This window comes from Eulemur rufifrons, chromosome 5, assembly GCF_041146395.1.
Source record: "Eulemur rufifrons isolate Redbay chromosome 5, OSU_ERuf_1, whole genome shotgun sequence".
Taxonomy (NCBI): Eukaryota; Metazoa; Chordata; class Mammalia; order Primates; family Lemuridae; genus Eulemur; species Eulemur rufifrons.
The window spans coordinates 44469619-44483495 of NC_090987.1; the positions used below are offsets into that span (position 1 = coordinate 44469619).

Here is a 13877-nt window from a genome sequence, read left to right on the forward strand (position 1 = left end):
CTGCTTTGTCGATTACCTGTTGCTTTCACCTTATGGCTGGTAGGAGTGCCGCTTTCGTGTTTATTTTGGCCAGTCTGATGGCTGTGTGTTGTGGTGTCTTCCCACAACACATCTCCCAGGAGTCCTTTGAGCTTTTTGTATCTGAAATCTGGATTTCTAGAAAGGCCAGGGAAATTTTCCTCCATTATATCCTCAAATAGTTTATCCAACTGTTGTATATTTTCTTCCTTTACCTTTAGGGATGCCTATGATTCTCATGTTAGGTCTCTTCACATAAACTCACATTTCTTGTAGGCTTTGCTCTTGTCTCTTTTTTTTTTTTTTTTTCCTCTTCTTCTTCTTTTTTTTTTTTTTTTTTTTTGATACAGAGTCTCACTCTGTTGCCCAGGCTAGAGTGAGTGCCGTGGCATCAGCCTAGCTCACAGCAACCTCAAACTCCTGAGCTCAAGCAATCCTCCTGTCTCAGCCTCCCGAGTAGCTGGGACTACAGGGATGCGCCACCATGCCTGGCTAATTTTTTTTTTCTATATATATTTTTAGCTGTCCATATAATTTCTTTCTATTTTTTTTTGTAGAGATGGGGTCTCGCTCTTGCTCAGGCTGGTCTCGAACTCCTGAGCTCAAACGATCCGCCCACCTCGGCCTCCCAGAGTGCTAGGATTACAGGCGCGAGCCACCGCGCCCGGCCACTCTTGTCTCTTATTTCTTTTCTCTATCTCTCTGACTGAATTGTTTAATTGAAAGGTGTTATCTTCAATCCCTGAGATTCTTTCTTCTGCTTGATCCTACCCTATTCTTGAGGCTTTCTACTGTGTCTTGTAATTCCTTTACTAAATTCTTCATTTCTAGAAGTTCTGTTTGATTTTTCTTTAATATTTCAATTTCTTCATTGAATTTTTTGTCCAATTTCCTGGATTTTTTTTTTGTGGTTTCTCTGTGTTGTCTATTTTCTCTTGCATTTCATTGAGTTTTCTTACAATCCATGTTCAAAATTCTTCATCTTTCATTTCAATGTTTTGATTTTGTTTGGTCTCCATTGCTAGAGAGCTGGTGTTCCCTTTTGGTGGTGTCCTTTCAGTTTGATTCTTCATACTTCCAGGGTTCTTTTGTGGGTTCCTTCCCATGTGAAGCAGCTGTTGCTTCTTACCTTTGCATTTTTATTTAGATAATAACATGCCCAGTTTAGTCTCTGAGCCAGTAGGTGGTGCTTGTGAGTGAGAATTGACCACATCCTGTATGATGAGTCAGTGGATGCAGTATAAGGGTGTTCAGATTGACCTCCCTGTCAGTAGTTGGCACTTGCCTAGAGGAGCAAGCTGTAATGTTGTTTTTGGGTACTGTGACCAGCTCTAGTTCCTCTGGAGAGGCACTGTAGTGCCCCAGATGGAGGGTGGGGTCCTGGGACTTCCAGGTGTGTCCTTATTGTCCACCTCAGCAGGGGCGGGGCGGGGAGTGACACTGGGCATGGCTGGGTTGGGTGAGCCTGCCCTCTAGCTCCATAAATGCTTTTAGCAGGGGTCAAAGGTCTGTCCCCCCACCCCCACCTCTGGGCAAAGCTGCTAGGGAGGAGCTGAGTGGCCCCACTCAACCAGAAAGTATGGGTGTGGAGGTGGGACTGTCTGGGACCTGCAGTCTGACAGTCTGGAGCAGGCCTTGCTCCTTTTCACCCTCCCCTATTCTCTGGTTTCTCTGCCAGCAGGCAGGGCCGCAAGCCAGGTGAGCTCCCCACTACTGTGATGCCAGCCCGGAGGTTCCCTGCCTAGGATCCTGGCCTGAGTTGGGAGCTTGGCTCTCTCATGGCAATAGGGGTTCCCCACGAGCAAGCTGCAGGCAGGACCCTTTCTGATCTGCCCCTGAAGACACGCACACCTCAGTAAACTGATTCACCAATATCCCCTCTGTGCCCCTGGATAATGCGACTGAGACCTGGGTGTACGGGATATGGCCTGTAGGCCTCTTCCCTGGCCTAGAGATCAATCCCTTAGCATACCAGGGAGGAAAATGCTGGTCTCAAGTCACCCATGGGGTGCCCAAGCTGGATCAGGGTCCCTCTGCCTTGGTGTTTGTCCTGCTTTGCTGGAGTCACGGGGCCAGCAGCACCAAGAAGGGCCTGTGGGTAGGGAGTTCATAGTCCAAGCACCCCTCAGTCCACTGCAGGGCCCTAAAAGTAAAGGTGTGAGCCTCATTCCCTGTGGATGCCTCTGAGTGGTGGCTAAATTGCCTCTTTTGCCGTGGGTAGAGGAAGGGAAGGGGAGAATAAAGGACTGACTAGGTGGTGGAAGGGCTGCACACCGGTAGTCTCCGACCCTCTGTCCAGGAGGTAGTCCTCCCAGAATGACTGGGCTCTGGAGTCCTGCAGATGTCTCAGGACCCACTGGATCCTTGGGGCTCCTGCAGTCTCGGCTGGAATTGGGAAATGTCTATGTGGAACAAGCAAGATGAATCCTGAGGAGTTGAGGCCCCCTAGGGAAGACAAAGGCAATCTGGCACCTGCTGGCTCTAGCCTGTGGGGCGGGAGGCGCTGTGAGGGAGCTAGGAGGGTGGTGCCCTGTTTACAATAGGCTCCCCACTCACTGGCGGCAGCAGTCTCTGGGCTGGTGTCAGCAGGTCTCTTCAGCAGCTCAGCAGTCCGAGATGCAAGGGAGGGGAATTCTTACTGCTCCACCTGTCCTCACTGGTCTCCAAGCCTATCTGGGCTTAATCCCTGCCAATGCCTTTCTCCTTCCAGTTCTGCTCTGTAGCCTTTTGCTGTGGAGTCTCCTGTAGGTTCAGGCACCCTTCCTTCTGCCCCTCATCCAATCTGTTTGTCTGTGTGTTTGTTTTTTGCTCTTTGATTTAAAATTTCTCCTTCTTGCAGAGATGCTCTGGCTGGAGGTGTTTCTCATGCACCATGTCACCTATCTCATGTTACAGCTTTTTTATTAAATTAAATTTTGTGCCCTGGAGGAGAAAGTTGTCTTTTTGGGTTTTTTGTTTTTTTAAAGAGTCAGGGACTCACTATATTGTCCAGGCTGGACTTGAACTTCTGGGCTCAAGCAACTCCTCCCACCTCAGCCTCCTAAGTGGCTGTGCCACCATGCCCAGCCATGTGTTTTTTTCATTTCTGTTTCCAGCCTTTCTATGAATTATTTAAACATATTTTAGTATTCCGTTTTCTTCATGGTCTTTCTGAGTGTATCTTTTTGTATTTTTTTTCAGTGGTTGCTCTAGGCATTACTGTATACATACAAACTTAACTACATTCTACTAGCATGGACACTTTACATTTAAAGTGAATTGTAATAATCTTATCACAATTTAGGTTTCCTAACTCCCATTTATGATTTGATTGTCTTATATATTATCTGTACATACATTAAGAGCAGTATTATTTTGATTTTAATAGTCTAACATAATTTGGAAAACTCCAGAGGAGAGTGACAGTGTATTTTATTTACCCATTTATTTATTTGTTTAATTGTCCTTTTTTCATTTGTTGATAACCTTCCTTGTATTTACTTTGTCTGATGTTAATATATACACTCCAGCTTTCTTTTCATTAGTGTTAAAATAACTGTTTTACCAACCTTTTAACCTATTGTCTGTTTATATTAAAAGAGGGTTTCTTTTACGCAATAGGTATTTGTCTTAATATTTGACAGTCTCTGCCTTTTAATTGAGATGTTTAGGCCAATTGCATTTAATAGGGTTATTGGTGTGTTTGGATTTAGGTTTACCATCCTTGTCATTTGTTTTTTAGTATTTACCTTTTAGTTTATCATAGTCTATATCAATTAATATACTACTTCAAAAAGTACTTCATAACAACGTACTTCCATTTATGCTGTCTCCATCTTTGTGCTTTTGCTTTCATACATTTTACTTTGACATTTAAATATCAAAGTACATTATTATTTTGCTTTAACCAATCAGTTGGTTTTCTGTTTTGTTTAATATGAAAAGGCTGCTTCTCACCTTCCTGACATTTCTAAGCTATACACATCTGCTCTGTGTCCCAACAACATACTGTTCTGTGTCCCTTTTTAAAGCAGTCTTTTTCTTTAAAGTTGTGATAAAAATATACATAACTTAAAATTGCTTGTATAACCATTTTAAAGTATATAATTCAATGGCATTAATTACATTCACAGTGTTTTGCAACCATTACCATTTCCAAAATTTTTTCACCTCCACTCCCAAATTGAAACTCTACCTGTTACTCCACATTACCCTTACTACCAGCTCCTGCTAGCCACTGTTCTACTTTCTGCCTCAATGAATTTATTATACCTGTTATAGGTGCCTTATTTAAGTGGTGTCATACAGTATTTGTCCTTTAGTATTTGACTTATTTCACTTAACATAGTGTTTTCAAGATTCATCCATGTTGTAGCATGTATCAGAATTTCATTCCTTTTTATGGTTGAATGACATATTCCATTGTACACCTATGCCATATTTGTTTATCCATTCATAGGTTAATGGACACGACTTGTTTCTACCTTTTGTCTGTTGTGATAATTGCTGCTATGAATATTTGCATTTAATGTATCTGTTTGAGTCCCTGAGTCAGTTATGTTTACCCACATATTTACCATTTCTGGTGCTTATATGTAATTTTTTTTGCATAAATCTCTCCAGTACTATTTTTTCCTGAAGATCTTTCTTAAAATTTTTTATATTTTACATTAATAACTTGGGTCTGTTCTTGATGAATTTTTTCGACTTTTGTTTGTCTGACAGTCAGGACCTCTCAAACTCCCCTCCCCCCAAAGATATTTTTGCTGAGCATAGAATTTGACTTTTAAAAATTTAAATACAGGTTGAAGGCCAGGCATGGTGGCTCACGCCTATAATCCTAGCACTGTGGGAGGCCGAGGCGGGAGGATCGTTTGAGCTCAGGAGTTTGAGACCAGCCTGAACAAGAGCGAGATCCCGTCTCTCTCTCCTAAAAAAATAGAAAGAAATTAGCTGGACAACTAAAAATATATATAAAAAATTAGTCAGGCATAGTGGCACATGCCTGTAGTCCCAGCAACTCTTGAAGCTTAGGCAACAGGATTGCTTGAGCCCAGGAGTTTGAGGTTGCTGTAAGCTAGGCTGACACCACAGCATTCTAGCCCAGGCAACAGAGCGAGACTCTGTCAAACAAGCAAACAAATAATCATTCATACATACATACATACATACATTCATACATACATATTGAGCAGGCCAAATTTGAAAATTCAAAATATCTCATAAATAAATATTCATTCATTCATTCATTAATTCATACATGCATACACACACATACATATATACATATTGAACAGGCAAAATTCAAAAATCCGAATGTCCCAAAATCCAATAGTGTTTGACTGCCAACATGGTTCTTAAAGGAAAGGCTCATTGCAATCTTTTTACCTGTAAATTCTTTTTTTTTTTCTTTGGAGACAGAGGGTAGAGTGCCGTGGCGTCAGCCTAGCTCACAGCAACCTCAAACTCCTGGGCTCAAGCAATCCTCCTGCCTCAGCCTCCCAAGTAGCTGGTACTACAGGCATGCGCCATCTTGCCTGGATAATTTTTTCTGTATATATTTTTGGTTGTCCATATAATTTCTTTTTATTTTTAGTAGCAACGGGGTCTCACTTTTGCTCGGGCTGGTCTCGAACTCCTGAGCTCAAGCTATCTTCCCTCCTCGGCCTCCCAGAGTGCTAGGATTACAGGCATGAGCCACTGCACCCGGCCCCCTGTAAATTCTTTATGTCACTTTAGTTTACAGTTCAAGGTTGACAGATTTTTCTCTAGGCACTGTGGAGATACTGTTCCACTGTCTTTTACTATTGCTGTCAAAGCCTGTTTTATCTCTTAGCTTATTTTCTAGTTCTTCTGTTTGTTTTTGATGTTTGCAATGATGTGGATTTCTTTTTATTTATCCTGTTTGGACTCTTGGTTTCCTGGATCTGTGGATCCATGTCTTTTATTGGTTTGAGAATACTTGCAGCTACTATCCATTCTCTCTTACGTTTAAACTTGCGTGAGATATTTTTCTGTGGTCATTCATGTCTTTTATATTTTGATATGGTTTTAGTTTTCTTTGTTTCTGATGGGCAAGTTCTTTGAATGCATCTTTCTGTTCTCTAATTCTCTCTAGCTGTGTCACATCTGCTCTTTAACGTTTCCATTGAGTTTAATAGTGGTTCCAGTCTCACTTCCAATTCTGTTTATTTCTGATTTTGGGAAATGATTCCCCTAGTGACTTTTGTTTATTTTGAAAGACCAATGATGCCTCTTCTCACAGTGTTGTTATGGTGCAGTGGGAGGTTCCCTCAGAACTCTTTATTTGTCATGATACATGAAAATGAGAATTTTCTTCACTCTAATTCCCATTATTCTTCAGACAGTATTTTAATAAGTTTTGATATAGCAAACAGTTTTGAAGGGAAGGTTTTGGAGACATGATAATGATGATAAAGGTATTTATTTAGTCTTGTTTGCTGAGAGATTTTCTGATTTAGTAGAATGGGGTCCAAGAATTTGCATTTCATAAAGTTTTCAGGCGAAGCTGATGCAGCTGGTCTGGCGATTACACTTTGAGAACCAGTGGACTAGATAATATCTTGACTTTCAGCACTGATTATTATTTCACCTTCTAATTAGGGGTGTTAGCTGACTTGGGGATCATTTTATTAACACTTAAGAGCAATAAATTTTTCCTTTGACATTTAAGTAGCTTGTTTAAAATCACTGCACTTATATAATTTTTTGTTTTAGTGATCATTCTGGATATGTTCGTCCAGTACCAGTGCCACGCAGTTTAAATAGTGATATTTCCTATTTTGGTGTTGGGGGCAAGCAGGCTGTTTTCTTTGTTGGACAATCAGCCAGAGTAAGTAAAAAGTTTCTTACAAATGAAAAGTGATCAAACTATTTTGAGGTTAACTACACAAATGTGTTAACCAGTTTAACTATTAGGAATTTTAAGAGTGCTCTTTTTTAATATTTAACAGATGATAAGCAAACCTGCAGATTCCCAAGATGTTCATGAGCTTGTACTTTCTAAAGAAGATTTTGAGAAGAAGGAGAAAAATAAAGAAGCAATATATAGTGGATATATTAGAAACAGAAAGGTACATTTTAACTCATAATTGTAAATTTATTCCTTTGGCTAGATGATAGGACAGAACTTTTTTTCTAATTTCTGTGATAGCAAAGTTATTTTAAAAATGTGAAGGTATGAATTTTTTAAAATGAGTTACTTTTTCACTCTTTTTGCTCTAGTCATGTAAGTAGAAAAAATTATCATTTATGTGCTTTCTTAGGCTATGAAAGTCTTCAGACAAGAAGTTGTCTCAAAGCCTAACTGCTTTCTATAAATTGTTTGTAATTTGTAAACTTTTTTCCTTGATCTGAATTTGGGTTTTAAAATCTTTGTTATATAACAATAGAAATAGAGTAGAAAAACAGTGATGGGGTAATAGATTTTCAGGAAATCAGACTTCCAGAGAAATAAATGAGAGATTTCTGTTACAAGTTTGCATTCAAATTCTCATTTTAATAGGACAGCATCTTGGTGGTCAGTGAGTGGTATTTATTGTACATTCCTTCAACTTTTCTCTGTTTGAAACATTATTTTGTATCTGAAAATTTTTATTTGAAAGTAATTTTGAGGGTTTTTTTTTTTTTAATTTTGGAGACAAAGTCTTTTCTGTCACCTGGGCTACAGTGCGGTGACGTCAGCCTCACTCACTGCAACCTGAAACTCCTGGGCCCAGGAAATCCTCCTGCCTCACCCTTCTGAGTAGCTGGGACTACAGGCGTGCAGCATCACATCCAGCTAATTTTTTCTATTTTTAGTAGAGATGGGGTCTCACTCTTGCTCAGGTTGTTCTTGAACTTCTTTTTTTTTTTTGAGACAGAGTCTCACTCTGTTGCCCGGGCTAGAGTGAGTGCCGTGGCGTCAGCCTAGCTCACAGCAACCTCAAACTCCTGGGCTTAAGCGATCCTACTGCCTCAGCCTCCCAAGTAGCTGGGACTACAGGCATGAGCCACCATGCCCGGCTAATTTTTTTGTATATATATATTTTAGTTGTCCATATAATTTCTTTCTATTTTTTAGTAGAGACGGGGTCTCACTCTTGCTCAGGCTGGTCTCGAACTCCTGACCTCGAGCGATCCACCCGCCTCAGCCTCCCAGAGTGCTAGGATTACAGGCGTGAGCCATCGCGCCCGGCCTTGTTCTTGAACTTCTGACCTCAAGTGATCCTCTTGCCTCAGCCTCCCACAGTGCTAGGATTGCAGGAGTGAGTGAGCCACCACACCCAGCCAGTTTAGAGGTTTTTAAAAAATGGTGTTCTGATCTAAATCAAATTGTAGAAAAATTTATGGGAAGAATAAAGAAAATGAAAATACTTCCAAATGTCAGAGAATATTGATGATATTTTGGTGAATTTCCTTCTAGTTCAACTTTTAAAATTATGTAAAGTTTTGATCCCACAATTTTAAAAATTAACATTTTGAGTTTGTCTGCATTTCACAAAATATTTTGATATACAACACATTTTTAATAACTTCATAATATTTCTTTCAATGAATATAATGTAACTTAACTATTCTGTGGAGCATTTAGCTTATTTGAAGAATTTTACTATAAGTGTAAAGACATTGCCATGAATATCTTTGTGTAACATTTTTCCTGAATTACAGATTTTGTTCCTTAGTTTAGATTGTTAGAATTTTAATAGCTGTGAATGAATTTAGACTTTTTAAATGTTCATGATACGTATTACAAAATTGCTTTAATGAGAGGTTAAAGCCCAAATCAAATATACTTCTAACGACTGTATATGGAAGTACCTGTCTGATCATTTCTTTACTTTGAAAAAGAAAGAAGGGGAAAAGGCAGTAAAATGTTGACAATTTTGTACGTTAAAAGAATGCCTTTTCTTTCATTACTGGTGGGCTGAATTTTATTTTTTTCATTTTATTAGCTGCTTTTATTTTCTCTGTAATTTAACATTCCCTCTGTCCAGGAAATTACTTTTGCTCAACTCACTTTTTTCTCTTTTACTTTGTTTTATTTATTTAACAAATTACATATTTTGATATATTTACATAACAGTATTCCATCCTGTCTTTTCTGTCCTGTCTTACCACCACAAAGCCCTATAAAATATAATGGTGGAAATATTTCTTGCTGTGGTAAAACTGGTAAAAAATAGGAATTGAGAATTTAAGTGACTTTTCAAAACTTTGTTCATATTATGAAGCTTGAATGGAACTGGAGTCTCTTGAATCATCATTTGTGCGCTAGCCTTTTTTGTGTTTTGTGCTTAGTTCATCCCAACAAACATTTCAGGGTACCAATGGCTACCTTGTCCTTTTCTGTTTCTCACCAGTCCTTTCCAGCCTACTTTGTTGGACTCCTCTGTATCCCTGACCTGTTAACAGTTTTCAGAATGTGGGTGGAGATAGTGGTTCTTGTTCTATAGTTAGCAGACTTGCGTTTTTCATATATATTTACCACTTAAATACAAACATCAAATCTGTGTTTCTTGTCAAGGCTTTCTCTTAAGATTGAGACATTGAATCAGGCTGAGTTCAGTAGAGGAAAAAAAAACGTCTAGACATTTTGAACAGAAAAGGATTTAGTAAAGTGAATTAGATACTTACATGATTATTGGAAGGGCCAAAAGATGAACTATAGGCTGAGCCTCCTAAAGTGATGCCAGGGCACTCCAAACTGACCCTCAAGGGATTCTGCAATATCTGCTATAGTCTCACAGTTGGAGGACCACCACTGGGCCTGGAATTTAGGAACTCACTGCCGCATCTGTGATCTAAGAGTTGGAATGATCTCACAGCCACAGTTGTTCCAACACTGGAACCTAGAAATTTCTGACCATAACCAGTGCTGCAGTGGCCTTTTGACACTTTGGAACATGGTTACGGGTTTTTCTGATAACAGAAAACCTTTAAGAAACCTCAGGAAATAGCCTCTGCCTCATTTTTTTTGAGGTCAGAGGTGCACCGTCTGGCTGCAATTTGGCTAAGGTAGGCAAGACCCAGCCAGCAGGCCGCTCTTCTGGCTCTGAGGTGAGTTGAGGGAGGAATCTCCTTCCTGTCTGCTCCCCTTCACTGTAAGGGAATAAACTGGCCTGGGCCTCTACCTCCCCATTCCCCGTGTCTGCCAACCCCAGGCTCCCAAGGCTTCCTGGGAGGGGGCTCCCTGCCGTTTTAGTGTCTTGGTGTATTGTAACCATTCAGTGGTTGACGGCAAAAGTTTTCTGTACAGGTGTATATCCCTCTATATTATATATTGATATACATTATATACATATATTTTGGGGGGACAGGAGGTGGGTGCAGCTCCCTCCCATCCTACTCACATACAGAGGGGCCCACAGGGCCACAGCTCCTGGGTACTAGATGCAGGGTCACCCTTGAGCTATGTGCCACATGGTTTGGTGCCCTACCTGGTATGCAGCTGCCCAGGCCCACCCATCACGTGTGTGTGACATGCAGACACCCTGCCACGGCCTGTGCCCCACCTCCCCTGCTTCCTGGCTCCCTATCAGTGCCACTAGGGCAGAGGTGCTTCCTGGCCATCCTGCCAGGAGCACTCCACCCACATTCCGTCCCCCTCGCCTCACTGCAGCCAACGCGGCCCTGGGACAGGAGGGGCTTCGGGCCCAGGTCCACCCTGCTGTGGGCCTCAGAGGTGGCCATGAAGCTGTGGCCTCTCATTTTCCCTGATTCGTAGGGGAGTAGGGATGGAGTCACCAAAACCAGTGCTGGGACAAAGGTGGAGAAGCTGTGTGAACTTTTTAAAATAAAAAAAAAAAAAAAAAATCAAATCAAATCTAAATCTTTGGCTAGTACATCTAATTGGTGAAACCTAATTTTCACCCATGACCCAAAATGCAAGGGATTCTAGAAAATATACTTTTTTGGCTTTCCAACCTCTGTAGCCTAGGAGAGTAGAATGAAAGGTGGTAGGAATAGGTGATGAATACCAACTGATCATATCCAGCACACCCATTTCCAATTTCAATTAGATGTCCTTCCTTAGGTGTTCTGGGAATAAGTCACTTTTGGTATGTTTGAAATAAAATATTATCTATAAACTTTTCTGATTCTTTCGATTTCCCCACTTCCCCATAACTATCCTTTTCTGTTAATGGCATCCTCTGGCCATGCAGTTAAAATTGGTAATCCTTATTGTTAATCATTCACTACACTTAATTTTGTCTTTTAAATCATTTCTTTTTTTTTTTTTTTTTTTTTGAGTAATCCACTTTTTTCTTTTATTTTTTTAGAGATACATACTTTGACAAAATGCATCTTGCTCTGTCACTCCAGTTGCAGTGCAGTGGCATGATCATAGCTCATTGCAGTCTCAAACTCCAGGGCTCAAGCAATCCTCCTGTCTCAGTCTCCCAAGTAGCTAGGACTATAGGCACGTGCCACCATGCCTGGCTTAGTTTATTTGTCTCAATCAAGTAGTGAGTTCATTGATTTCTTACAAGTTTCTACCATACCAGATGTAATTATCAACCCAATCTTCCACTCATTTTCCACTGCTGTAATTTGGCTTTTTCAGCCTAATCTTTCCTTGGATGTTTATCATATATTCTAAACTACCTTGTTCCCTTTATACTCTTAAATCCTGTTTTCATTTGTCTGGAATGTTCTTACTCAGTCTTCTGCTAGATGAATGTCACCCTCCTTTTACCTCTGTAGTTCTTGGTTCCTGTCTTTGTAATGGCATGTTGTTTCGTAATCATTTACTTTTCATCTCCTACCAGATGGCATTTTATTTTTGAATTAAAAAGTCATGAGAACTAGATGGAATTTGTAGAGATCAAGAGCACACTATCTTATTTATCTTGGACCTATCTTCCTGAGGCACAAGTTGAGGCATAGGACTAGAGAACATGCTTGATAAATATTTGGATAATGAATTTGCATCAGTGATAAACCCAGATTAATCTACTAACTCTCAAAGTGTGGAAAATGTTACTTGTATAATATATATTGTAGCTATAATATTAGTAATTTAGTGTATAAAGATGCACTAGAATGATTTTGAAGGGTTTGTTTTTATTATTAATTAAGAAAGTAATAATATGTGCTTATTATGTTTTTATTTTTTAAATTTTGTTTATCTGTAGCAATACATTTAGTATATGCAGTCATGACATATGACAATGATAATGTTCTAAGAAATGCATCATTAGGTGATTTTGTCATTGTGCGAACATCATAGGGTATACTTACACAAACCTAGATGGAATAGCCTACTACGCAACTAGGCCGTATGGTATATCCTGCTGCTCCTAGTCTATAAATCTGTACAGTTACTGTACTGAATACTGTAGGCAGTTGTAACACCAATGATAAGTATTTGTGTATCTAAATATAGAAAAGGTACAGTAAAAATATGGTATTATAATCTTAGGGGACCATCATTGTATATGTGGTCTGTTGGCTGAAATGTCATTATGTGGCACATGATTGGATATATGTGTATACACACACATACATATGTATGAAAGTATTAAAACATAAACATCCTGCAAATTGAGAAGATTGTAATTTTTATCCTCATATTTGCCCCCTTATATAAGCTGCAGATATTAAAGTGGACTGGTGCCCAGGATGATTTTACCCCCTTTTAAAAACTGTTTGGACTCAGCCAGCTGGGTCCAGGCTTCCCTCTAGTTTTCTTGAACATGGAGGGCTGGGCATTGGTCCTGACAAAGTCAAGTGGTAGGTATCCCAAGTAAGGACTCATTCCATCCTAGGATAAGTATCCTCAGTTTTTAAAGGCATTTTAAAATTCTGTATTTGTTTTTACCTTTCCCTTTGTGATTCTAAAATTAGCATTATGGGATAGAGTACTCTTTATGTGTGCCAGTTTAACAGTCTGTGTGGAAAGTTCCCCTGTCCTCCCAGTGTTTTCACACAATCAGCCAGTTTGTTGTTTTGGGCCAGTGTCCTACAAGAAGTTTTCCTGAAGCCTATTTCTGAAAATATCCAAATGAATCACATTAAAATTTGATATAATAGTTATTATGTAATTATAATTCAAATGATTTAATCTCTTGTATTTATATTTGCTTTTGTAGCCATCTGATTCTCTTCACATTACAAATGATGATGAAAGATTTCTACATCATCTTATCACAGAGGAGAAGGAAAAAAATAGCTTTACTGCTGTTGTTATCACAGGGGTACAACCAGAACACATACAGTACTTGAAAAATTATTTCCATCTTTGGACGCGACAGTTAGCGTAAGTAATTATATTTGGTTCAGGAAATGTTGCTACTTAATTTTTTTAAAAAGACAGAAAATACTATAGATACATTGAAGCCTCTTGGCTGTCCTTTTTGCTCCTGTACCATTTCCTCCCCTTCAGTATCAAGTACTCTGTTGTCCGTGTTAAAACAGTTCTCTATTCATTTATTCTGTGAATATTTGTAGACTATCTCAGTGTACTGAGCATTATTTGAGGCACAGGATTTTTGACGTTTATTATAAAATTAAAAATGAGTTTCAGAATTTGTCAAATTCAGCGCCATCACTTCTTCTGTCTCCATTTTGTGCTGCTTCTCCATAACATGTATCATAATCTTTCATACCATGTATTTTATTTTTTTGTCAGCTTTCTCCCATTGAAATGTCATTTTAAGTTCACTGCTATATCCCCAGTGTGTAGAGTATCTTGCTGATGCTCAATAAATGTTTATCAAATGAATGCATCAAATCTATTAAAATAAGAAAATATGTATACTTGTGTACCTGTGTGACATATTAGTACTGAAAATAAGTCATTGTGTATCTATTCCAGTAAAACTTGTAGGGACTGTATATCCCATTAGACAAATCATAGGAATGTTTATTTAATGGCT

The 13877-nt window shown here is 39.3% G+C and overlaps 1 protein-coding gene across 1 annotated transcript in view; it reads left to right on the plus strand.

Moving 5' to 3' along the window:
- Positions 1-13877, plus strand: part of SMCHD1 (structural maintenance of chromosomes flexible hinge domain containing 1) — a 137393-nt gene that overhangs the window by 31948 nt on the left and 91568 nt on the right. The window contains exons 6-8 of the mRNA XM_069468214.1: positions 6736-6850; positions 6972-7091; positions 13092-13258. Coding sequence (XP_069324315.1) covers positions 6736-6850; positions 6972-7091; positions 13092-13258 — 402 coding nt within the window. The remainder of the gene's footprint in view (positions 1-6735; positions 6851-6971; positions 7092-13091; positions 13259-13877) is intronic.